Genomic DNA, 27,777 nt, shown 5'->3' with positions numbered 1-27,777 from the left:
TTGATGTGCCCTGTCTATTGATCTGATCACTTGTCTCTTTCATGCCTCCTTTTTTTTTTTGTGGCATTAAATTAGAGCCTGTGTGCGCACATTGTGATTCCAATCATTTTGTTCTCTGTCGTTCATGCTTTTCTCCTCCGTGTTAATAGGTAGATATTATTCACCGGCGACTCCATAAGGACATCCTCCACAATCCCGTGGTCATGCTGAACTTCTGTCCTGACCTCAAATCCATCTGCTCTGACCTGAGGCAGGTTCACGGTGAATTTATCTTCCTCATTGACCGCAGTGGCAGCATGAGCGGGGTCAACATCAACCGTGTGAAGGTATTTCAATCCCAAACATGCTTGCTGATTTCCATTTAGATTGACTGGTTTACTTTACACTCAACCCATCAGAACATCCATGTTTTTAATGGAGATCTTTCACAATGAAACGCATGACTTGTCTTTGCAAGCTTTATCATCGCGTTATCAACTCTCAGCCAAAACTGTCCCTGCTACTCTGTGGAGATGTGGTGAGCCGACTGCGGAGGCACATGAGGGTATCGACCCGACAAGCGATTCTACTTTCACCAAACGTCTTCCAGTTGCTAGGTTTTAGACCTCCTTTAACGTTCTTATCAGTCAGCCTTCATCAATATCCACAGAGTCCATTCAGGGCCATCGAGTGTTTGTATTTCTTCACTATAACTTTGCACATTATTTGGCTGCCTCTGCTCTCACCCTGCTCTTTGACTTGCCTGTTAGATTTAGAATATACTGAGTCTTAAGAAAATGTTTTGATTCACAGTTCAGCCTCCACTCATTTATTGACATCATGATTTCTTCCTAATGACCAAATATGTCTGTTTTTACTTTCAAACTCATTTTCATATATATAAGGATGCTAATATAATAGTATATGTACATTCTTAGAGTTGAAATGTAAATTTTCCACATTTTTAAAGGACAACTTGATAACACGTTACAAAAGATATTATGGAGTATGACACAGTGATTGTTTTCCTCCTTGTCAATTCACGTGAATGGATGTTTTGTGCTACAGTGTGCAGCTGCTGTGCCATTTTTCCCTCTTTTTTTTTTTTTTTTTTTTTTCTTAACTGAGCACAGGTTTCTCTAAGTGGTCCTTTTGGAAACTGCCCCTCTGCAGCAGAAGAGGCAGTGATGGATGAAATGGTCCAACATGATGGCACTCTGCACTCATTCCTCTCTGTGAGGAAATCTACTGCACAGCACCGACGACGGCGGTGGAGAGCACCATCCGTCTAGACATTTGTAGACACGGCTGTATCTCCGCAAATAGTTTAAAAGGACATTAAGCACCTAACCGCCAGAGAAGATTCACCTTTTATTCAACATATCATTTGAAAAGGTCTTTGCTCTCTGTGTCTTTTTTTTCCCAGGATGCCATGGTAGTTCTTCTGAAGAGCTTGGTGCCTGGTTGTCTTTTCAACGTGATCGGCTTCGGATCCACGTTCAAATCGCTGTTCACAACCAGCCAGAGCTATGAGGAGGTGAAGTTGCACTTTGTTTTAACTTATTAGTTTATTATTATATTAGAGCAGACAGGATCAATTCATCCTCATTCCGTCAATTCCAAGCATATTTCTAGTGTATAAATGATTGATTTCACAGGTGATAAGGTCCAAAATTAAATTTTAGCCACTTTTGAGCATGTTATTCTAAATAATCTGAGGTGAAAATATAGAATGTATTGAACCTAATTTCCAGATGCACAGTTTTCTAATAATGATTTGTGATGATTCTTTTATATCCTTGTATCAAAAACTTTGGTTAAAGTTCAGCTTTTGGAGTCAGGATAAATATACTTATCACCATATTAATGGTTAGAGTTGGTCAACCAAGAAATAGAGATGCTGATTCACTGGAAAAGCACTATGCACTGCACATGATGGAGAAGTGGTTAGCACTCTTGCCTCACAGTGAGTGGCCAATGGGTTCAAATCCCTGCAGGGGCTTTTTGCGTGGAGTTTACATGTTCTACATTTGTGTGTGCGAGTTTCCTTCCACGGATGGATGGATGGATGGATGGATGGACTAGATTACATGTTCCCTTACTGTATTCCAGTGTGTTTTCTCCTTTCACTCCAGCTTCCTACGAGAAAACACATGCTCTCCACATTAATTGGTGACTCGCTCTTTCCCTGGGGGTTTGTAAACATGAGCGATTGGCTGTGTTATCTTTGTGTTGGACTGGTGACCTGTGTAGGTTGTGTCCTGCCCTTTTCTCAGTGTTACCTGGCATTGGCTCTGTTGTGGAGAAAATTGATGCGCTGAGTTTCACATATAAAGACAATATGAGCAGAGAGAAATAATATGGCATAGTCAGTGTCTGAGGTCACATCAATTTTAAGATCATAGTTTGTTCATGATCTATTAATCCAGCTATGGGGAATCTGAAAGAATTATCTTTGGCACATGCGCAATTATCTACAGGTTTTGAGTCTACCTTCTCTGAGGAGCTATAGAGGCGTGTACTGTTCTAATCAGATCAGATTTCTTTGACATATAAAAATGTCCTTCTGACAACCTCGGAGCAAAACTCGATAACCCAGATCTGATATCTGGTGCCTTTGCATGGTGTATTCAGTAATTAAGTGAATGCTCTTTGGCATACATTGCAGACTTATGCAGACTTACGATAATATTTTTTCAAAGTAATTTATATGGAATTTAGGCGAAATTGAGTATCACATAGGATAATCACATGTTTGACACAGTCATTTTAATTTCAAGTCCAGCGTGGGAGTAGCTATCAGCATTTTTTTGTTTTTCTGTTCTAATCCCTCATGATCCAGGATGCCTTGGCCTTGGCTTGCGAGTATGTCCGGAAGATCAGAGCTGACATGGGGGGCACCAACATCCTGACACCCCTCACCTGGATCCTGAGGCAGCCGATGTTCAACGGACACCCCCGCCTGCTCTTTCTGCTCACAGACGGCGCCGTCAGCAACACAGGAAAAGTTATCGAGCTGGTGCGCAGCCACGCTCGCTACATCAGGCAAGTGCTACTATTCACACACTCTTCTCAGAAAATTAGATCAATAGCAATGTGTGACACTGTTGTGGAGGCATTCTAGTACTGCAGCGTTGGAGTTAAAGTTGTTCCAGCCTGTATTACACAACGATCAATTTGTTATGTGCCAATCAGGGCCGCAACCGTCGTATTGTACATTTAAACAAAGAGCAGCGTAAACACAGAGAAGCTACTGTATGTCCTATCAAAGCAAATAGCAACAAGCTCACCCTCTGTTTACACTAATTATGCAAATAACAAATAGAGAAATCCCATCTCGGGTTTGTTGTGGAGCTTAAATTTAACACCTGGTTATGGGGCTGTAATCCCCTCAAAATGAAATCAGGAAGCACGCAGTTTATGTTGTATCGATCAAACATTTTGTATCAAGACAAAGAGTCCATCAGGCAGCCCTCGGATTTGAGTTAAAAAAAAAAACAAAAAAAAAAAAACCCCAGCACATCTGTGTTGAAGCTGGGAGGAAATAAGAAAGCTGCCAGATGCATTTGAACGCCAGCTGTCAGGAGAGAGGAGAGCGCCGCTGGCACGGCAGAGCCCCGCAGTACACCGGGAAATCATTTTGTTTCGCCGACTCCATTAAACTCTCAAACTGTGATTCCCTGTCCTGAGTCACTCTGGGAATAATTGACTTTTGTCTTTCCTTTTTAATGGATGACCTCTCACAGATGATTGCATTAGGGACACAAAGCGCAGACAAATCACAAACACTTTGGTCATTATCGCAGCAGCACCCAACGATAATGACTCCATTTTTTATTTTATTTTTTTTAATCGAACCATGTTGTGGACAGTGTCGAGAATAGCATGTTAAAAATTCTGAAGATTACTGTAGAGTCTACTCTTTTGGTAGCAATGAGTTACCAACTGATTACGTGTATGAAATGATTAACAGTTACAGTTACAATTACACAGTTAAAATCACTAAAGTTGAGCTCGCAGCTCAATATCTGGCCATACATGAAAACGCTTTCAGAGCTGCTTTCGCTGAACTCTTCTTTACAGTGGGAATCCACCACTGCTGCCTGATTTTTGCCGCTGCTTTGTGCATTCTCCTTCCCATTACCATTTGTTCTCTGCTAATACCCAAACTATAACGTTTTCCCTCATTAACTGATGTGACCGCGGCTGAACTCGTGGGTGAATCAGTCTGTGACCCACGAGGTGCCGACAGCTCAGCTAATGCGTCAGCTATGTGCACATTAAGACATCATCACTGAGAGGGACAATTAAGACACTCATTCAGATAATTGGAAATTGAGTCAGGCTATAAATTCACAGCACCCTCGTGTGTCATTCATATCAATATCTGTTGAAAAGCATCGCACTGTTCTTTCTTTCTTAATTGACATTTTAATAATCTATTCTATTAATGTTCTATTCTGTGTGGAACAACAATGTAGTGAATTTCCCGCTGGGATTCATTAGGTCTATTCTATTCTATTACACAGTGTAGTGATGCACAATTTACATTTTCTACCATAAAAATGTCCCTAAATTGGATCCATATCTGATAAGATTTCAGTAAAAAATGAGCTACACACCTTTGATCACTACTGTATTTCAACATCAGGTAGTGCGTACAAAACACAACCCTGAATCTGACTTCCTGTGAGCATATGTTTGGACAAAGGACACATCCATTAGTCATTTTTTCTTTAGCCAGCAGATTAGTTTTTATGTCCAGTTAAATGCATTAATTGAGCGGATTGACTTTGAGGACGTCATGCTTTTCTGAAGCCACAGTGGTGAAACACAAAAGCTTAGAAATAGGATCTTCAGTGATAATCATGTTTTCAATGCTAAAAACAGGAGAAATACAGAAGTACAAATTGGATCACTTGCCTTGTAAAGGATTACTGCCCTGAGTATGTAATTACTTTTTACTTCTAAGTAATTTAAAAAGTACTACAGTAACAATGGTAAAAGGTAATCTTTCTATTTTTAATACACGGATATGAAATCAGCCAGGTAAATGTTTGTTGAAATAATGTCTTCTATAGTATGACTTTTCATCATTAAATTCTCATCATTAAAATTGATTGGCTCCCTCACTGTCGTTCTTCCCTCAGGTGTCTATAAGATAGGTACGCCTTCTGAAATGCTGCCTGCTGTTTCGCATGTGAATCTCTTGATCTGTTCATGGAGATGCTGTGTTTATTGTCTTCGTGCAGATGCTTTACATTTGGCATTGGACAGAGTGCTTGCAGGAGGCTGGTGCAGGGACTGGCGACAGTTTCCAAAGGAACGGCCGAGTTTCTGGCTGACGGCGAGAGGCTGCAGCCCAAGGTACCTATTTCCTAACAGCAGCCAGTCATTCAGAAAAACCACTGGAGAGCCATTATGCAGAGGCTTCAAAAGACTGAGTTGTCCATCATTGATACCAATTATAAAAATAATTTTTCAGAAATCGCGCTCACTATATATACTCTCAGAGAGGCTGTGTTTTATATTTAAAGGCCTTTTTTTTTTCCCTCCTACCCACAGATGATAAAATCCCTGAAAAAAACGATGGCTCCAGTCCTCAGCGACATTTCTATCGAGTGGCTCTTTCCGGAAACCAAAGAAGTGCTGCTCTCCCCTGTGGGCAACACCTTCCTGTTTCCAGGGGACAGTCTGATTGGTTACAGCGTGGTTTGTGACACCACCCGTTACCACGCCAACCCCAAATCTGTGAGACTCCTGCATGCGTGATGACTTAATGTGTTTTGATCACTTCATGAAACTACAGTCTGGCTGAACTGTGTGGTTTCATTCGATGTTGACTTTGGTAAATAATTCATGCATCTCACTTTACTGCTTTCTGGATGGATGGATGGATGGATGGATGGATGGATGGATGGATGGATGGATGGATGGATGGATGGATGGATGGATGGATGGATGGAAAGATCAATTCATACAATTTGAGTGTGTATGCAGCGTGTATGAATGTTTTTATTAAAAACATGGAGCCTTCTAAGGCTGATGTGAAAAGAAGGTAAATCAAAATGAGCTTTTTTTCATCCCACTTTATGAATGAGTTATCTTTGAAGCAGTTGTATGACCTATTGAACTCAACAGGATAAGAGGAGGCGGTACAGCATGATGCGCTCCATTGAGTCGGCCAGCTCGGTGTTTTATCACTCCCAAGAAGAGGATCCGGGGAAGGCAGGTGTGGAGAGTCAGGGATCCCACAAGGAGGCTTCTTCTGGGGCCCAGAGTGACTTCTGCCAGGACTCCATGGCAGACTGCAGCCCTCTGACCTCAGAGCACGATGCCATGGGTAAGAGAACCATTTGATGATTTTACAGCAAAATCAAATCTCAAATAACTTCAAAAGTGGTTGAGATATATACCTGAGTTTGTAGTGCACTCGTGGAAACTCCAATGATTTATCATGTTGTTGTTGATTTATTAATAGTATCGATCACCGAAATAAAATCATGACAGCAGATGGACAAAATACTGTTCGTATGTGGAGATCGTTTCAGTCAGATTATACATTCAGGCTAATATCACTTCACAGAGAACAGGTTGTTAATGAAATCTCCAACAATTAGCACATCTACGTAGGTCTGTTGAATATCAGCAAGGTTACGCTCTGCATTATGTATGACGAAATGTGAGGAGCTCAATTAAGTGTAATTTGTTCCAAAATCACTGGAACATTTATGCCTCCAACCTCCACAGTGACAAAGCTGTTTGACACAGTGGCTTATATATTTGCACCTAAGCAAATCTACTGGATCTTGTTTTGGAGTTAAAACAGGCTAAGATCAACATGTAATATTTATCTGAATCATTCGAGTTAAAATTCAGAACTCTTCTATTTCCAGAATGAGCCAACTGGTTAACCTATCAAAAATCTGCAGATAAACGATAAACAATCAAAAACCAAGAAGCAGGGGAAGCGATGCTTGTAAGGTTAAGGTTGATAATATTTATTCACTTCTGTTATGTACAGGAAAAATAGTGCTGTTTTGTGAGCAAAATATTATATTATTAGTCTCTTGATGCTCTTCAAAACTTTTTTCCCATTTCCACCGTCAGATGTTGGACAGCATTCAGATGTCATTTTCCCCACTTCCCACTCACTCATGAAATCACATGATTGCAAATATATAAAGTAGCTTTAAAAAAAAAAAGCTAATCAATTCACTTCACAATTTCTGTATTTTTAGAGTGTTGCTTTGACTTTTTATATGTTGCTTCACTCTGATTTTTAAATTTGCCCACATTCACACCGACAATAATAGCGAACTTATTCTGAACTATTACCCTCAAAGCCTTTTGACTGTGGGAGGGGACAACATGCAGGGCTACACAGAAAGACTCCAAACTGGACTCGAATAATCTGGCTGTGAGGTGAAAGCCCAAACCACCATGAGTTCTGATTACTTTTGACTCGTGCAATCACCAACTTTTGGTTTCTGTCATCAGCAAAGATGTACTTGTATTTGATTTAGGAAGTCTGAAATGAAGCTGTTTTTCCATTACAGACTCTTTTCTTTTCAAGATGTTTCTATGACATGACAGCCGTGTGCATCTTGATGTCATAAACTGTCATAGTCTCATTGACGGTTTTATTTATCTACCAAACATCAGGTTTAGATAAGACGTCACCGAGAAGGCGTGCGTACAGCACCAACCAGATAACCGAATACAACCCTGCCAAGAAGGTCTACACTCCCAGCGACCCCAGCTCCGTGGTGCACAAGAATCCACTGAGGAGAGCCAAAGTCCAGGAGCTGATAGGCCAGATGAGCCCCGAACACGAAGCTCAGTGGAAGACCGACTACCAGGTCTGATTCTACTCAGAGATTAAATGGGCCGGGGAGAAATATGCTTGTTGCGCTCATTTTTTTTTTTTTTAAACACGAAAAATTATTAATTATTTCCTCAAAAATATTTGCATTCACACTCAATTGACAAATTAAATAATTATCTGACCCTTGTCTGGACTGGAAAGTAATCAAGAACACAGTAATGTGCCCTCCTCAGTAATGAAGGGCAGCATTTATGAATGACAATTAAGACTGAAGATTACTCGCGGGAGCATGTTAGTATAACTAAACAAGATTCACTGAACCGGCAAGAAACGATGGCTTCTCTTGAAAATGCATCTGCAGATACATTACAGCCTCTGGGAATGCAGCATTTTTTTTTCATTTAAGAATTATAGACATTGTGGCACCCCAAAGACTTTAACACCGCTCATCACTTCAAAACAGCACACTCCTATTTGAATATCAGTTTCCTGAAAAAGTAAGAGAACTGGATTCATCATTGTGGATAAAAAAAAAAAGAAAAGAAATGTGATTGACATTTTTTTCTTCATTATATAAACATTCCCGGAAGAGGGAAATTGATCTCCAGAGTAATTGAAAATCAAAATAGATTTGTTAGTTGCAGCCATGGGTAAAAGAAATTGCTTGATTTGCATAGTCCTCATGTCATTAATCACTCTAAAGTACCATGAACTCGTTAATAACCATAATTATAATCAGAAGGCCCATATCTTATTGAAATCCATGATAACAGCTGAATATGTGGCGTTAAAACAGACTTTTTTTTTTTTTTTTCAGCCGCAGCTGGCGAGCCTGTGTGCCGCCTCTTCCAGAGGGCGACCGGCCAGCTGTCACAGATCGCTCCCTCAGCAGGAGCAGCTTCTGCAGCAAGAGGCCGACTCGGACCATCACTTCTATCCCCAGCCAGAGAACAATTCGCCGCTCTGCGACGGCGGCGCGGTGCCTGTGGCCCGCAGCACTGCTGGGGATGACGGCTCCAGATCCACATCCACAGACAGCCCATCTGTCAGCAGTGTTGGAGACACAGGTGAGGGAACAAACTGGATTTGGAGTGCAAATGTGTCTTTTCGTATTGGAACAGTCCAGATGACGAGAGCTTTGAACACATTTAGTGGGATGATATGGGTCATTTGTTGAGATTTCCTTCTGAAGAATAATGAATTTAATCCTCCGGGATAACTCACTAATGGAAGTGGAATTTACTGACTTGTGTTATTTTAGAATATCTTAAAGTTTTCTCTTTCATCGGGTATGTTACTATGACGCTAAAGTAACCAAAGTGTCGACATTTTGTAGGTCTGTCTAATGTCTGATACACTTCAGCTGAAGTTACAACAGATTTTGGGGAAACAAACAGAAATGTTTGTCCAGTGCAATTTTTGAAGGAGGTTTACTGTGAAATAACACTCTATGAATAGATCAAACTCTTTGTTTTTCTGTGCACAAAGCAGAAAATCTCCCAGTTATAAATAAGAGACCTGCGTGGTAGGATTAAAAAAAGAACAAAATAACAAAACCTGCTAATAGAGGAAGTCCTTTTCCAAGTTAACTTCTGAGCAATAACCTTAAGAAAAATAGAAATGTGTGAGAACTGAATGCACCTCCACAAATGTTTCCCCACCCGTGATATTTACAGATGGTTACGGACACCAGCTATGTCAAGCAGAAACTCCCCAGGAAGTTCAAACCTCAGATTTAGCCGCCACCAATCAGCACAGAGTCGACTGCAAGGCGGTGGTGAGCGGGCTGCTGTGTGGCAAGCCGATGAAGTGGGAGGTGATGTTTGACATTGAGCCCTTTCTGAACGGCCGGGAAAAGGAGGAAAAGGTTCACGAGGAGCTCTGGAACGAGACCTTCCACCACCTGGCCGGACGCTCCATCATACAGGACTTTGAGCACATGGCCGACAAGGAGTGTGAGATTGAGCACGGTGAGTTGTACGGAGATTGAAATAGAACATTTCATTAAAGGCTAGAAATGAATTTGAGAGTTGCGTTGTCTCTCATCTAGTATGAAGACTTAAAGAATGGTCTCATTGGCTTTCATGCTGGTGTGGAGCAGTGTTCTCTCTAATTTTCCATGTGTCAGTACACCGAGGTCCACTGTGAACAAAATGAGATGTGTACGCCGTGGCCACACACCAGCATCGCTCCTGTTTAAAACCTGCGATCAGAGCAAGTTACATGGCTTATTAAAAGAATTAAACTACAGCAGTGATTTCCATTAGTTTGCTTTTAATACAAGTGATTTGGCCCACTTAAAATGAAACAGACAAAAATCTTGTTGTTCATGAGATGTGCAGTATGTTATATGTGAGAGTCCTGCTTTGGCCTGGGTGACGGTCCTGCTCTGGAAGAAATGAGACATATACACCTTTCAGAGATAAGATTTTGTTCACATTAAAACATTCACATTTTGCACAATTGATTGATTGATTGATTGAGTGTGTGGTAGCTTGTGATACAGTGTAAATTCCTGTAATTCTTTGTCAGTAAAATCTCTAATTACACAGTTTTTCATCAGCATTTCTACTACCAATGAATTATATAATAGTAACAGCTTTTAATGATTAATATCCATCAATAGAAATCATAATATATATCACTGGACTATGCACAAATCGGACTTAAATTTAACTTTTTCACGTCTGTCGTTCTCACTTCTCCAGTGGTTGTACACTTTATTCTTACACATTATGCACATCAGCTGGTCCAAATGTGCCACTTCAAGACCTTTTCTGGATGCTATTTTGATGTGATTCATTAAACTAAATCCTCTTTCACAATCTGCGCTGGAAGCTTTGGCTTCGCTGCATGTTTTGCAGAGCAGATCTTTCTCACTCGAAGAAGAAAAACAATCTCACCCAGTTTCACCACTGTGGAGGTGGTACATCCCAAAATAATTGAATATAACAATTTAATCATCAGTATGTGAGAAGTAAGTGCAACTCACAAAGCAAAATTTGTTGAATTAGGACAATGTACACAATAACACATTAACAAGTGGTCGATGTGCTACCTCATTAATGCTTTTAAAAAAAATTAGGTGACAATTTCTGGTCTGAAATCTACAATATTTCCTTTTTTTAAAACATTATTTTGCACTTTGATCTCCCCTGCTGATGTTGTTGTATATTATGTTGTAATGTTTTACTTTATATGGCTGGAATCAGCATGTCAGGGGACTGAAGATGGAAATGAGCTCAGGCTATAATGTTGTATATTCAAATTAATGTTTGTATTAATATCCCATATAGAAATTGAAGAAAACATTAAAAACGATTTCTTAACGCGATAATTATCACTTTTGGTTAAAGATGAATAAAAAAAAACTCCTCATATCTTATGGTATTTTCAAATATTTTGAGATACTGTTAAGTTTTAAAGGATACATTTAATACATTAAGTGTATTTCCGAGCTTTACTGAACCAAAATATGTGGATAATGAAGTTTTTATTTTTGGGAAATTTACCCATGTTCTGCATGAATTACGATGTCATTGAATCCACATGTTGCTATTTGAGGTTTTGAGCTGTTGTTAATTGAACCCTTTGGATTTATGAACAATAACTGTTGTAATTAATTTCTAAGAGAGAAAATTAGCACATTTACTGTAGATGTGCTACATGGTTGATGCAGGAATTAGAAAGATTGGGAATTACATCCATCGAGTATGTTGCAGTCCAGTTTAATGTTATTCATGTCTATCGTTGGCTATATCATCTCACTTTAATCCCTCTTGTGATTTCAGGGTCTGGCAGGAAGTACCAGTTATATGCTATTCACACCAGCAAAGCCTGCAATATACTGAGCAAATACACAGCGTTTGTTCCCATCGACCTTGACACTAACGAGTATTTGCAGACATGTATTGAATACTTAAACCCCGGTAAGTGGAAATACCTTGACTGTACTTTTTTTTTTTGCCCTGCAATGCAAATCAATCAAACTGGAGCCGCTTGTTATTGTTGTTGACGATTAGAAGCTCGATGTAGTTGAGATGGCAGACGTCACTCTCGTGTCTGTTTGTGTTAAGACTTTGCTCAGCTGCATAACATCTGCTTCTCTGTCTGGATACCTCTGCTACCTGCCCATAATGGTGACTGTAAATGCATTTAAGGTTTTGCAAATAACTCTGTCAGCACAGTGCATTATGTTATGGATTTCAATTATTCACAAAGTGTTTAAGTGAACAAGTCGTCTATTTGAGACACACGAAAGGTAAGTAAAATAGAAAGCCTTGCTTTGTCTAAAAATTAAATAACATGGCTAAGGAGTTACAACCAAAGCTTACTTTTAAAATCTTTAGAGCTTTAAAAAGTAAAAAAAAAAAGAATTTTAGAAAGGTATCTTCATCAATTTTAATTATGAAGTAAATGGATAAATAATAATAAGTAAATAAAAAAGTCAACAATTTCTGATTTGTGCATTTAAAATGTAAAAATGTTCATAATTTTGATTCATGTTAAGCTTTTGCACCACCTTAGTCTGTGCAACTCTACATAGTGGAGTAATTATTACTCAATGAAAAAGTTTAAAACATGCAAACCCTCAAAGGTGATACATATAGCCCGCTTAAGCAAAAATGGATATTTATGTGCCGCCAACAATTCATAAATATCCCTTTAGTATACTATCAATTATTTTATTGAAACATATATTTTTAGAAGTAAATTTATTGAAAGTGCAGCTGACAACCAATTTAATTGAAATAGAAAATAACCTTTAGTGCTAAACCATGTAAGAGGTATACTTACAGACTGTTTAAAACAAATGAAAGGCATCTAACTAAAAAAAAAAGCATAATGATATTTATTACAGACAGCTGTTAGATCTTATAATTTGGAAAAATGTGAGGAGGTCTCACACTCGCACAAAATTCAATACTTGTTGTGAGACAATGCGTCTGTGGTGCTGGACCCCATCTCTGTGTGTCAGTGTGTCCTCAGGCAAGGCACTGAACCCCTGGGGGTTATAACAGCTGCCACCATTGAGGTGAATGTGTTAAGACTGCTGAGGCAGTAAAACGGCACCATATAAATATATATGTCCATTTACCTTTTCATGTCAGATACTGTGATTCTAGAATCATGTCTCAGTTGTGAGACAGAGGTACAAAGCCGGTCCATTTGTTCGAAGACTTGAGTTTCTGCTGTCTCAGTTGAAGGTCTGAAGAGAGGATCACACTCCAGGTCTCGTTCGGGGAGCAGAAAGAACAGAGGTTACTCCATCGGGCTGGGTCGCTCTCAGTCAGGCGGCATGTCGGAGGAAGTTGAAGATGTCATGCTGCCCAACAGTAAGCTCAGTCTTCAAGAAAAATAAGCTTCATAACAGTGGAAACAAAAATGAGAAACACAATAGTTATGGCTTAAAGTTAAAACATTACACTGTGGATAATTGGCGGTTGGATTTACGTATTTATAGTCGTTCAGACCTGTGGTTTGTTTACATGGAAAGGTTGCGGTCGTGCGTCATCCCCTCTGGAAGCTGTGAGATACTCGACTTTCAGAAAGAAGTGGGCCGTTTTACTTTAAAAATACTTCTGCAAAAGGGCACAACATTTTAAGCTGGTTTGCAGTGGTGGCATAGCAACTGCAGAAATCTTAATCCAAACACACCGAACCAGCATCTGCCAGATACAACGGCAGGTGCCCGGTGGGCAGGGATGTTGATGAGTCGCAGCAGACGCACCCTGTTGTTTTCTCTAATAGAAAAATGGCTTGTGAGGTTTGGGGAACAAAAGAAACAACAACTTGAGGTCATTGAAAATGTGCTTTAATCATTGCCTCAGATGGAGAAGATGGTGTTTCTCCGTGCAGCACCCCCACCTCCTCCGGCTGGGAGAAATGTACCTTTGCGGAAGGTGAGTGTAACGCCATCGGCCGCTGCATTTATCGTGTCTCTTATACAATTTTGCCCCACAACCTTCAGCATTAACTGTAGAGCTGTCTGCCGTCTGTTTTCCCCCGACCGAGCTACGCTATCCCGAATGTGTAACGAGAGATTATTGACATTTTAGTCCCTGTTTCTATAAGCGATGACAGAAGTCCAGACTCTGTCCGGGGCATTGAGCTCAGGATGGAAGGCACAGCTGCAAACAGAAAGAAGATTCACCCGGTTGGAGGCCACAGCTGTGGGGTTATACGTCTTCTGCTGTCACTGTTACATGTCGGCGGGTGTTTTACCTCTTTAATATGTGGCACCAGGTCTGTGTCACTGTGAGGAATTGAATAGCAAGGTGACGGCCCGTGCCGCTGCTTCATTTCGCTCTTGTCTGATACCGCTTCTGTCTCTGCCTTTCTGTCTCCCAAGTCTCCCAGAGGAGTCCATCTGTGACCTCTGACCAGTCACAGAAATCGGTGGAGAGCCTTTTTTCTGCCAGGTGGGTGATCGGAGGCTTGCTGGTAGCATAGAAATGCTGCAGCTGTGCTGCTTCTCCTTCAGCAAACATGGGGACTTTTTTGTTATTCTGCGCTGCCTCGCGGGGGCAGAATACATCGAAAGTCTTCATCTGTTAGCTGATTCTGACCCTTCGAACACGCTGTCTGGAGGTTAATGCATCAAGACAAAGCCAGAGCCATCAACACTGGGCGAGGAGAAGCTCATACAGGAAGTGAAAAACTTGATTGAAAGAAGGGAAGGGACCATAATTATATATATTAAAAAGTATTGGCATATATACATTCTCTCCTGGAGGACTTTTATGATGCGGTGCGCTCGTGTGCATGTGATCAAGTGACGGAAATAGCAAAGTGAAGAATGAGAGAGAAAAGTTCAAGTCTCGTTCATACGACTAAACATGCTGTGAGGTTACAAAGGGAATTGTAGGACGCGGCAACTCTTAAGTGCAAAGTCTGTAAGATGTAGGGGTTTTCATTCAATAACCACTCCAGACACAGAAGACATTTGAGGTGTAGGTACATATCAGCAGTGAGGGGCGCCATATTGGGATTTTCTTTCCCCAAGCACGGTGATGACATTATTATTCGATTCAGGTCTGCTGAAACAGGGATACATAAAAAACATTACAAAAGTCAAAATATATTTTGTCATCAGTACTTCAGATACCATGTCAATGGTTCGATTTGAAAATCAACATTCATATTAAATCACGTTTTGGACTGGAATTAGGCATTAACAACTTTCATTCTCATCACTGGATCCTATTTAGTCCATGTTTTTCAAAGGTATAAGATGGCGTACGTCAATTTGAAACTACTATTAATCAACCTTTCTTTACGCTGTTTGTTCAATTTAGCCTGGTGATAGAAGAAGCACAGTTTAGTCACCAGTCATTATCACAATCAACACAGAGACGGACCTGTGTGCTATTTAGATCGTAATCTAGGCCAAGGACTTGCAGAAAATAAATACAGACAAATGGAGGACATGCAAACTCTACAAAAAGAAGCAACAGCCGAAAATAAGATCAGTGTGTAAAGGCTGTTTTTAAGGTTGGTAGTAATGCTGTTAATCCTTAAATAAAGAATGGAGCAAACGCAAACCAGCAGAGGTTTTCTTTCAACTTAATCTAACTAAGGATGAAAACATATGGAACATATATTATGGGAAATCACTTAATGTCTACAGGTATTTCACAAAAGTTGTTTTAGTATTTATCATTGGGGATTTGAACATCTGTGCCAAATTTGCCTGAAAAAACCACAGAAAGTCAGTACTGGGTGGTGGTTTTTTTATGAAATGGGGACTTTGAACGTCCACATTCAAAATGTACTTCACATTTCAATACATTTTCATATTTTACCATTTTTCTTTTAAGCTAAACTCATTTGACATTTCCTGGCCAAAGGATACTCAAATTACAAATACATAGTTTTGCTCTAAAATTTGTGCACCAAATTTTAGAGCAAATTCATGCAGTATTTCTGTGCATTTCACAAAGTAAAGTTATGGACACATAGAGAGAGATCAATTTTAGATTTTGTTAGTTCATTCAATAGAAGCATCATTTCAAAATCTTATGGTATTTTGTTTTATTTATTTGTGGAAATCAATAGAATAGTTTGAATTGAAGTCACTGGTTTGATATGTGAAATCATCACTAATGCAATTTGATGAGACATATGACCATTTGTGTGCAAATATGGCAAATCTGTCTAATATTTTCAGGCATGTCACAAAATAATGGTCCCATTGGAATCCTTTGGTACCAAATGTCAGGGTAAATCCATCACATATTTACTGATACATTCAAAGTTAAGTAATTCTTGGACCATACTATGTCATTGAACATTTGTTCTGATTCATCTGTAAATGCATATGACTGTATATGCCTAATTTTATGGCACATCCAAAATATTTTTATAGTATTTCCCAAAAGTGTCATGGATTCACTAACCGAGGACCTTAGTAGAGGGGTTTTGATTAAAACAATGAGGAATTACAACATAATTTAACAGCAATTTCACAAAAAAGTGTGTCCTTTTATTATCAGCCATCAGGATTTATCCTCAGGAAACCATGCTTATTCTCCCTAAAAAAAAAAAAGAAATCCCCTTAAACCTTCTTCAATTCAAAAGTTAAATAGATTCATGTCTATAAAATGAATTCGACGAATGACATTGGCATCCCTACCTCCGTACTTGAAACCTGACATCTTTATCTTGAGATTGAGCAAATTGCAGAAAAGAATGAGCTTCTTTTATATCCCGATAGAAATCGGCTGACTGACTCCTAATTGTGCTGGCCTAATGACAGATTGTGCACCGTGACTGACACCTCCATCCACCTCCACTCATCCTTCAGGTTGGCCCTCAGCAGGACTCGTCTTCTGACTCGAGCTGCCAAAGGGTTCATGTGTCGATCGCACAGCAAGTCCGGCGATTCAATGGGAGAGAGTGACAATGAGAACAAAGACTACATTCCTCTGGTGGGTCGCGGATCTATATACATGTGAAAGCAATGTCAACCCGCATGCTGTTGATGGACACTTAAGTTTAACTGGCAGTAGTTTTGCACGGAGAGGCTAATATGTCAGATTTGGGTGTGTTTGAAAAATAATCAGTGGTATGTGTGAGCTATTTTCAAAAGACCGCCTTGGGTAAGATTATAATCTGATACATCATCATGCCTTTCTTGACAAAGTCATCCAGTTTTGTAAAAAAAAAAAAAAAAAAATGTAAATGAAGTAAAACATAAAAGTAATGCAGAGATAAAAGAATGAACATTGGATACAATCTGTTTACAACATTAGATAATTTTACAATATATTAACTAAAGCTGATATTCGTTTGCGATGAATTGTCCTTTTTGCTCTCAATGCTGTTTTGAAGCAGAATACAAATTTGGCCTTGGTAAATAAATCACCACCACCGGAGTAACCGAGCCAAAAGACTGTCCGAGCTTAATATTCCGAGACTAAAACCAGCCTCTGCTTGAACCAAGACTTTGAAGGAGGAGCTGATTATGCAGCGCATGCGACATCGTCCATGTACATGTATTATTCATTGCTGTCCAAATTTATTGAGAAGAAAGTCTCTGTTTGAAATGTATAGCTGCAGAATATAAGATATGTTGAACATCTGCCCAGAAAACACTTTTTCCTGTCTTTTGACAACCAGGAATCTGTCGACGGTGGCTCATAGTGAACGGCTGATTGGTGCTGCAAAGGATGGGTGTTGTTGAAATATGAAGCACAGTGCAGTTAACAGTGCAGACAGTGACACATGTTCCTCAGGTCATTACAGTACTTCCTCACCTCTTACTGTCAGCCTGTTGTTAGTGGTAAACTTCAGGTAGGCTTTAAAAAACCCCCAAAAAAAACAAGACTTTGATGTTAACCATCCATGAAGTGAACGTCCAAAAGAGGCGTTTCTGGATTGAGATCATTGTTGTATACATGAGTACATTCTATACCGAGTTAACCTCTAATAATTCCACTTCACTATTGTTTTTATGCAAACATATTCACCTCAGTTTCAGCTCCAAATTCTCAGCTAAAAAAAGATCTATGAAGAGACTTACAGTAAGAATAGACATTCAGGCACGAGTTGGACACAATGACACTGAGACTGCAGAAGATCTCATTTTATAACTACAACTAAGAAACTGTATGATTACAAATAATCTGCAGAAAGAGTGTTCATTGCAATTATACAACAAATCAGTGAGTGGGAATGGTCTCAAATTAATTAAAATATATATATGTATTTGATATATTTCGACTTTTGGCGATGACATTTGTCATTAAAAAAAGAAAACTCAATCAATCAAGCGACCAACTTTTAATTGTTTCTTTATATGTAGGTTTTGTTGCAGCTGGCATGTGGTGCGTTCCCGCTGGATGCAGCTCTGTGTGACGCCATCAATGTGCCCATGGACAAGCTAAAGTGGAGGTCCCCCTTCACCAGCCACCGCACGAGTCTGGGCCACCTCTCTCACTCCAGCAGCCGGCGTGCCGACAGTGCCGATGAGGGCTGCAGATCACCGTTTGAGGCAGAAACGAGTCAGCAGGCCGCAGAGCACGCCGCAGGCACTCACAGCCCTTCTCATCAGTCCAGGAATGCCTGGATGGATGCTGGTCCGTCCTCGTTAGCCAGTCCGTCCACTGCGTCCGAGCCCCCGCTCTCGCCACACTCCCAGGGCGACAGCGCGCGGAGCTCCGGGTCGGGGAGCTCTGATTCAGCGTCGCCCGGCGGCGCGCTGAAAAGGATGCTGGATCCAGAAAGCATGCTGTGGGCCACAGCCGTGGCCCTCGCCTGGCTGGAGCACAGCTCCGCCAGCTACTTCATCGAGTGGGAACTGGTCGCTGCAAAAGCCAGCATGTGGCTGAGTGCACAGGACATCCCAGAGGGCCGAGATTTAGCCTCCATCAAGGCCGCCGCCAATCAGCTCTTCATCATCCTCAGACACTGGGATGAAAACCTGCAACTGAACATGCTCTGTTACAACCCCAACAGCGTCTGAGGTCGCGCATCCTAGATAGACTCGGTCCCTCTGGCAGTCCTCGATCCTATATGATACTATGCTAAGTGTGGCTGTACTATTCCCTGTTGAGCAGTTTGTCCTCTGGAGTCTGATTTCGTTGTTGCAGTAGTGAACAATGTGTATCCTCTTCTGGTGGTGTGCTGTTCCTCCAAACATATCACGGGTTCTTCAGAGGCACTGTGTGTGAGCTATTACCTCGCTGATGCCGTATACAGTAGCTGGATCCCCGCCGACCCGGGATTCATCAGCATTACGTGAGTTTTCCAAGGAGAAGAATGTTACTTTTACATTCAGAGCATGCTGGACTTATCGGCCATCACCATCTGAAAAAAGCTATTAATGTCATCATATTGATGTTATGAGTAGACTGCTGCAAAACAATGGTGAGAGATTAAAAAATAAATAAATCACTGTCTCACATGCTATTTTTTACATCTATTTCTGAATTGATGCTATTCAAAGCACATCCGAGTACTTGCGGTGTTCGTAATAGTTGTTATTTCTGCTGTTTATTTAAAGAAGAGACAAAAAATATGCAAATGGTAAAGAATATATACATTTCATGGGAAAAATATGTTATCAATGGGAAACTATGAATGTGCATCCCACCAGCGTGTCATTTTTGCTTATTACTGAATGATAGATCTATTTTTTCACCTATCTGAGTGTACCTGTCTCGGATTGGATGTTTGCTCATGTTGTTTTCTGATTCAGCTGGTGGAACACGTACATCGACATTGGCTGCACCAGCAATTTGCAAATATGAGCTTCAAGCTTTTTATTTCTCGGTTTGTATTTACACTTGTTTATAGAGAGTCTCATTATTAACCACTTACAGCATGTTTGCGTGTTTGTAAATGAACTGATCACACCAGCATGCATCTATTTAATTGATTTTTCGCCTTAAAATGCACTTAGCTGTAAATCCAATGTACTCTCACAACAGAGATGTTGCTTGATGGTGGCTGTCCTTATCCTCTCACCTGTGAAGCCATTAAATAATTTGTGTTTTTGGAAATTGGACCAGAAAATGTGATGCATGCGGCCACATTCAGCTCATATCATATCAAATCTAACTAACGAAACAAAGGCACATATTATTTAAGGGTTGCGTAATACTTTGATTTTATTTGAAGCCATTTCTTTTTATGAATTAGTACAAAAATATTGAGAAATTGATAGTATAATCAATCACGCAAAAACAACACAACAAATGGCTTCAGCACTTATCTTTTCATTCTGAAAATCGTTTCTTTGTTTAATTTCAGGAAGCTTTAATGAGATTCCTCTCGATAGGAAGATACACATTTTCAGGAAACTGATTCAGAGACGCAAAGTCATTAACTATGAGCATTTTTTTTTATTATTGTAAAATCCATTTTTTTGAAAGGAAGGTAAAAGTTGATTAAAACTCATTTGCAGGCAGCCGGTGCAATCTAATCCTGAGGAAAACACTCAACGATTAAGCAAGTTGAGCTGTTGATCAGTGAGAAAATGCCACTGCCAGTGATCAATGTCACAGCTCATTTACCGCAAGTGCCTAAACAAGGTTTAAAGTCGGTAGAAAAAAATCTTTACTGCAGTTACAGGTGGTTCTGTTATTCTAATTTTCAAAACAAACAGGTACATTTCATAATCTTTTTTTATCTTTTTATTTGCCCTTTTAAACATGTTGCGGCAATGATTTTCTTGCATCTCATCACAGCGTTGCTTTACTCAGGTATTTGTTTTCCACTCAGGCTTGAGTTGCATTATGTTCCTCTGCATGAACCAGCGCGTTTATGTGACATTGTTTGATAGCGGCCCTCATTGGAGCCAGCACTGCAGCATTTGAATCTCTCAAATGACAAATACAAATTAGATATAGTAATATTTTTGTGCTGTAATTGCAGTATTAAGTGCAGCTGTAACTGTAAGAAGTTGTATTTTGTACTGGGTCAGGTGTATAGTGCTGTATCTTTCAACTTGCTGTTTGTGCCTTTAAAAAAAAAAAAAAAAAAAAATAGATTGTTGGCAGTTTGAGGCTGTTTGGAAGCTTCTGTATTGTCCTTATAACTGTTGATGCTATGAGCAGAGCTGCAGATGTATGTAATAAACTGATTCTACAGCCAGAATTTTTGGGTCTAAAACTATCATTACTCCATTGCAGTGGCTTTCTTAAGGTATCTACATAAAGTCTTTGCTCGAATACAAACATTTGTTTTCTCTCCCAAGGCTTGGACTAAAGAGTGACACCGTCATTTTCCTGCAGCGTCTTTTCAAACCTTCATCTTGGCGGACTTTTTCCTCATGTGGTGCCTGCAAACTATGACATGAATTGCTCAGAACAAAGTAATGGTGGTGAATAACACCTACGCTCACTCTTTTGTCTCTTCTTCCAGGAGTTCTGCTCCTGAGTTTCTATGAAATTTACGATCCTGAACCTTGTTGACGTTCATGCAACCTGGAGAAAAGTGACAAATGGTGGTTTTGTGTTAAACTGATGTAAATGGAAATGTTTGGCCTAATGCATTGTGGAGGCATGTAAATACTGGAGCACTGCCAAGACCTTATTATCAAGACCTATTACATGCACACTCTTATTGTGCTGTTTCAAACACGACTGTCAGTGTTTGACTTCACTTTGGAGGGAGATTGTTTTCAGCAGGTGCATTATTACAGTCACCCAACTGTGTAATTTAGAGAATGCTGGTTTATCACTCAAGAAGAAAACTTCTAGCCGAATACATTTACTGACAGGGAAATTAAATGATATAGCTATCAATAAATTCATGCACCAGTTACCTCGGATTGGAGAAACATACCGCAGTCTTAAAATGCCATCCAATAACTCATCTCAGATATCACATCCAGGTGGCAAATATCAGAGGATTTACAAAAGATATAGTATATAATGTCAAAGCCTTGACTTCATACTACCTGTAATTTTGTTATGGTGAGGACACACTCATCTAAAACTGTGAAACACACATCAACATCATCTATCTTACGTGTTTGTAATCTTGTACTGCTCTTCTCCCTCGTGTTTATAAGGCTCATCTCTGTATGTCCTGACAGTCTTCATACCTTCTCCAGTCTGTTTTTTAGTAGCACCTGTGAACATCCTGTGCATGTTTTTTAAGTGATGCCACACTGCACACATAGGTTTATAGGTTGTTTTTTTTGAAGGCAGCAATTGTATGAATACAGAGAGAACAACAAGGATTGCAACAGATCCTTGAGATTGGAGCTGGCCTTTGGCTGAAATGTCACAATGTAACATCCTTTGGCATGAAAAAAACGCCCCATATTCCATTTGTTCCTTTGGTCCAGCATCTTGAATTCCAACCATTGTACTGTTTCCAGGCTTCTACTGAGACTTTAGCCCATGTATTTACAGCTGGAGTGTGGTGGAGCCTGGATATGTTTGGAGGGCGGTGATTGGAGATTATCAGTTCAGAGATGAATAAATGCCAATGGCTTCCCATCGTCATTCAGTTGAACGCTTTGTTTCGCCTCAATTGTGAGCGTTCGAAAGGATGCCAGACGGAACTTCATCCTCCAGCTTCTACACTTTTTTAAAACTCTGTTTTGTTCGACGATGACAAAGGGATTGTTGGACCGGGCAGAGACCTCATATTTTTGGGGGATTAAGAGTTCTTGATTGTTTGTCTTGCGACAAGACAGTTGCAAGAGCCAATATCGTGCAACATGATGCAAAATCCCAAATTTGACCACAAGTTCGTGTGACCTTCTTGCATCGCTATGAATATTTAACCCGTGGTGAGACACGAGGTTCATACTGTGAAGTGTTTCAAAGAGCACACACATCTATGTTTATCTCTCATGAAGCATGTTGTGACACGACTATTTTTTCAAATATAATCACCATATAAAAAGTTTGAAGCTTGTGCTGTTGCTAAGCTACTGACTCAGGCATGTGAAAATGTGTCATCTGAACTACTATACTACTAAGTTTTCAAATACAGGGGTGGCTATAGTTATACGCCATAGGATGTATCCCATGGCAGCATCTGCAGTTAGAAATGCTGAGAAGAAAAGAGTGTTTGTTTTTGCAAAATTAAACCTGAACTGAAAGGAGCCATAATTCTCATTTAGATTCATGTTTGAATACATCAGACGGCCCGTTGGGTTGTGCTCCCTCATCATCACAGTCCTTCTTCAGGGGCGGTTTTTCTCTTGTATCGCAGCGACTTAAACAGAACGGAGGCTGACGTCTAATCTAATCCAGACTACTATATCACAGTGGTTTAATGTGCACATAAAAACCATGTACAAGTAATCGCACCGCTTGGAGTCGAGTAGTGAGTGGAGCATAAGAACTGAGTATTGTCTCAACTTTAGGAGTTAAGATGATGCCTACCACTAGAAAAACTAACACCTTTTCCCCGTTTCATTTTCTTTCCCTTAAAAGACTGTAGCATCCCTTAAAAACGACAACAGCAAAAAAAAACACCCTTTGGCTTCTGAGCCAGCGTGAATGTTGTTGTTCTTTATCGTTTGTGTGTTTATGGTTATTTATATGCAGCACTTAGATTCAGCCCATTTCAAAGTGCTTGAGAAAGAAAGCTGAGTAAATTGCATGAAACATGGTTTCTTTCCCTCCTGTCTAATTTCACTGATTTATTTATCCCATCTCTAGTCCGACTCCACGAGACTAATAGATGTGGTCGCTTTCGCCTTCATGGTTCTTCACCCGGGAGAATGACACTGTAATGGCCTATCTAATGATTGCACAAACATATGTCACTTACAAGTAAATTTAATCAGGAAAGAGAGTCTAATTAAAAAGTAAAGATTCACTGGAAGTTGACGAATTGTTCCTTCGGATAAATCACATTAATTGTGAGCCATTAGCTGAGCTTGCACGCCCTCTGTGTGCTGCACAAAGGTTGCCACTCCGTTCTAATGTTCAGTTTTATTTTGTGCCACAATTTGGATGGAAACATCGCACGAGTGCACATCGCTTGGATTTGTTTTTAACTTGATGTAGAGGATTTCCCATGCAAAAAGTGTAAAGTTAAATTGTTTTTTTTTGGGTTTTTTTTAGTAGATCATAAAACACATGGAACAAGTAAATGTGAACTCTTGAACAATGCCAAGTTTGAAACTGTAATGCATGCGGACTGAAATTCATTCATTCAATTCATCCTTCATGTAGAAAGAAAAGTCAAGAGAGAGAGTTTAATGGCCGTGTGTCAAGCTTCCATGAAGCCAGGTTTGAGATGAAGTGGGCCTAATGGCATAATAACCTTTTCTCCATTTTCTCCCACATTTTTATAGTACAAAGCCAAATGAGTACAGAAGTTCACATTTAATTCTCTTTCTTTGAAAAAAAAAATTAAAAATCTCTCATGAACAAACTGAAACATCTTTGCTGAAAAGTACAAACTGAAATACGAACTAAGTCTCTCGCTTGCCGTTGGAAAAAGCTTTCCACTATTTATTTAGTCGCGATTTTCACAGCCTTCAGTGTGAAACTTCTTAGAAGTTCACTCTCGTAGTAGTGATTTGATAATGTCCTTTTGCAAGCAAAAAGTTGCTGCATTGAAAGTTTGTTCTGTGTCTTGATGTCGTGTGTGTTGTGTGACCCCGAAAACTGGTTAGGAATGTCTGTTATCCATAATAAGTGCCAGTCCTACTTAAGAGAGCACTAACCAACACTTTTATTCTACTTTTAGAATGTCACACATTTCATGTCCATCCATCCATCTGCTACACTGCTTATTCCTGTGCAGGGTTGCAGGGTCGCAGGGTCGCTGGAGCCAATCCCAGCTTACAATGGGCGAGGGCAAGATACCCCCTGGACGGGTCACCGGTCTATCACAGGGTAAACGCACAGCGACAAACAACAACAACACACACTCACATTCACATCAAGGAGCAATTTAGTTTTTCACTGTGCTCCGGATGACTCCTGTTGCTTCATTTTTGTACCAGTTATGTCAACACACACAAAATGACCAACGACACATTATGTGATTCCACATGTTCTGAAAGAACTTAAGGTTCAACACAGTTTGTTTTTTTTTGGGTTATATTTTTCAGCATAAATTATATTTTTTTGTCATGTCAAATTGTTACATCATATATATGACGGATAGGAAAAACTGTTATACAGAAAGATCTTTTCTTTTGCTTATTTAGGGGCTTGCCTTGGTTACAATTGTATTTATTCTTTATCTTTAATAAAATAAAATAACATTGAATAGAATAGAAGAGAAGAGATCAAATCAAATTTAACTAAATTAAAACTAATTACACTAAATTTAATTAAATTCTGCCACATTTTTCATTTACCTTGGCAACAACAGAAAAGTTCCACCAAATACTTATCTTTGCTAAATGGAGACTCTTTTATTCATATAAATAATGTGCCGATGGAACTACATCACACACTTTTAATGCACCCTTTTGAGGTGGAATTATTCAGTTACCTTTTACATAATCCTGTTGTAAACCAGGATATTTCTTTAAAATGTTCATGACAGGCTGTCATATCAATAACATCCACAAGAGAATGATCAGAAGGAACTTTTCTGTGAAGTTAAGCAACCATTTTGCTTTCAAAGGTACTTTTGTACCTTCAGCTGTGCACTGAAAACCTGACTTAGATCTATATTTCTTTATGCAGCCACGCTACAAACGACAGCTTCCCCTCGGTTTTGAAGGCGCAGCTATGCCTGTTGAGAAATGGCACAGAGAAGAAAGTCAAGCCACTGGCTCGACATCTCACACTTCTCACATGAAAGAAGTGAGTAACTGAAGCGGTTCCAGGGTACTACTCTAATGATTAAATATGAAAAGAGCCTTGTTAAAGAGTGGCTCAAATTCCACCTATCCTGCAAGAATAAAAATACTTTCATGAGCCTGTAGTGGAGAAACGAACAAAACACAACATGACATAAATGGTCAGGATTAAGACTTTGACTGGTAGAAGCTGCCTACTGGGTTATTTCATTTCAATTGATGGTGATCACGAGCAGTGCTTTTTGAATCAATGAATTTGACTTAACTGTGCACATTTTCTGTTCACACTGACAATCCTGCTATAATCCCCAGATATAGGAGGCAGTTTCCATGGCTGGGCAATTATGCCACGATCCACTTCTTATTCGGCTCGGTCTTTTATGGGGTGCTATTTGCTTTATCAATCCTTCTCCAGCGTCAGATCATTTGTGTCTGGGAGAGAAACAAATTGTTCTTGAGGATCTGAGTGTGGGCCAAATGATGCATTTACAGGAAATGTGTTGTTTTTAATATGTCATCCATCTTGTATTAAACACGGTATGGTATTCACATCTGTCATTAAGCCCTGTGTGCTGCTTCCATGGTGTTTCCTTTTTTTTTTACAACAGCCATCCTCATGCACAATTAAAATGCAAAACTCTTAAGAGGGGAATAATAGCAGGAATGTCTTTGATGGTGCACTCTCTGTCAGAGCAGCGATGGTTACCGCTGCTAAAAGCCCTGCGGGATGGACTGAAGGGTTTCCATGGTGTTGAACCGGAGCTCCTGCTGCCGCCGCCGCTGCTTTCATGTTGGCAACACAATGACAAAGAGTGGATTTGTGAGCGTGCGACTACTGGCTGAGGGAAGCAATGTGTGCCCAAGTGGCATCTTTCAATATCCTCGCTTTGGAAAGTGCACTTAAGGAAAATAAAATCAATGGCCAATAACAACGATTTAAAAAAAGACACGCTTGACAAAGGAAGCGTTTGATCCAAAAGAAATGATGCTTACGGGGCTGAATGAAATGTGTTAACTGATCATCCATCCATTTTCTGCTTCGTCCAGACAAGACTGTGATCTTCTTAGATGGAATGTACACCACGTACACAATAGGAGTCAGAAACCAAGCTGGCAGCCATGACTTTGGATTCTGAAGAAACCCAAGCAGACACAGGTAGAACATGCAAACCCCAATCAACTCGGAGCATTCTTGACATGATGAACCATCCACTTGATCGCTGTATCATCTTGTGTTTTACTGAGGTGTGACTCTCACAGAGTAGAGAATTGACAATGCTGTTAAAACACTCGATGTAAGGAAGATTGGGCCATGAACCAAGACAAGGAGCAGCATGAATACTTCTAAGTCACTGACGGCCCTGATGGTAATTTTGGGACTGTTAGTGTGTCCAGGAAGCAGTAAATAACGGCTGTTCTACCTGATCACACTCTATGTCTGACATTTAACTCAGCTTCCTTCAGAGACCAGCTCAGCCCTGAAAAACCTTTATCTGTGAGCCTGCCGCTGAATACTAATACACTGATAATGCCAAGCACCCAAAATAATCCTTAATAATACACCTGGGGTGTCGGAGCATAGTGCGGCTTGATACCAACTTTTTTTTTTTTCTTTAAATATTCAATGATTTGAAAGAGCAAAGGCTCTTCTGTTTGCTCCCAGTGCTATAGGTTGACCTCGTCTGGAGCCGTATGTGCGTCCCTGCTGGTCTGAATCATGCTGAAGCATTTTTCTGAAGGTTTTATCTCTTGCACACAGCCTCAAAATTAAAACCTATAGCCACAAAGATGTTATTGTTACTGTAATTGAGTCTTTCCATGCCATCAAAAAAAAAAAAAAAAGAAGACAAATTTGTGAAATCAGGCAGACAGAGAACGGTGCTAAATGTTTCTGTTGAAAGTAAAACAACTGTTGCACACAAGTTGAAGCCTGTTCATGCTCTGAGCTCGAGTCACACGTTTTAAAAGTCTCCCTCATAGGGCAACACCCCCCTCTCCTGGCAGAAATCTCCACTTTCTCTCAGCCTATCCATTCATCTTCTAATTTACGATCTCAGCCAAGTTAGGGTGGTACAGAGCTGGAGGCGAAGCCAAACATCGAACAGAGTCAAACTCATTTTAGTTCATGCAGCCACGTATAGTTCAGATTGATGCTGACTCGGCTGCACCAGTAAAAATAAATCATTATAAAAACCTATTAACAAGAACACCTCTTTTTTTTTTTTTTCTTCTT

The 27,777-nt window shown here is 39.9% G+C and overlaps 1 protein-coding gene across 1 annotated transcript in view; it reads left to right on the top strand.

Annotated features, from left to right (window-relative positions):
• Window positions 1–20,776, top strand: part of vwa5b1 (von Willebrand factor A domain containing 5B1) — a gene marked incomplete at its 5' end in the record, with an annotated part of 29,785 nt that extends 9,009 nt beyond the window's left edge. Inside the window, 15 exons of the mRNA XM_080470385.1 lie at window positions 150–326; window positions 1,406–1,516; window positions 2,822–3,024; window positions 5,232–5,346; window positions 5,545–5,730; window positions 6,121–6,322; window positions 7,645–7,841; window positions 8,625–8,874; window positions 9,484–9,777; window positions 11,599–11,736; window positions 13,009–13,143; window positions 13,639–13,710; window positions 14,160–14,229; window positions 16,614–16,737; window positions 18,114–20,776. Of these exons, the coding sequence (XP_080326511.1) occupies window positions 150–326; window positions 1,406–1,516; window positions 2,822–3,024; window positions 5,232–5,346; window positions 5,545–5,730; window positions 6,121–6,322; window positions 7,645–7,841; window positions 8,625–8,874; window positions 9,484–9,777; window positions 11,599–11,736; window positions 13,009–13,143; window positions 13,639–13,710; window positions 14,160–14,229; window positions 16,614–16,737; window positions 18,114–18,773 (2,934 nt within the window). The 3' untranslated portion in view covers window positions 18,774–20,776. The remainder of the gene's footprint in view (window positions 1–149; window positions 327–1,405; window positions 1,517–2,821; window positions 3,025–5,231; window positions 5,347–5,544; window positions 5,731–6,120; window positions 6,323–7,644; window positions 7,842–8,624; window positions 8,875–9,483; window positions 9,778–11,598; window positions 11,737–13,008; window positions 13,144–13,638; window positions 13,711–14,159; window positions 14,230–16,613; window positions 16,738–18,113) is intronic.
• Window positions 20,777–27,777: the final 7,001 nt, after the last annotated feature.

Source organism: Lipophrys pholis, assembly GCF_963383615.2.
Source record: "Lipophrys pholis genome assembly, chromosome: 8".
Taxonomy (NCBI): Eukaryota; Metazoa; Chordata; class Actinopteri; order Blenniiformes; family Blenniidae; genus Lipophrys; species Lipophrys pholis.
The sequence above is the reverse complement of the archived record's forward strand: the minus strand, read 5'-3'. Positions and strand labels throughout refer to the sequence as shown.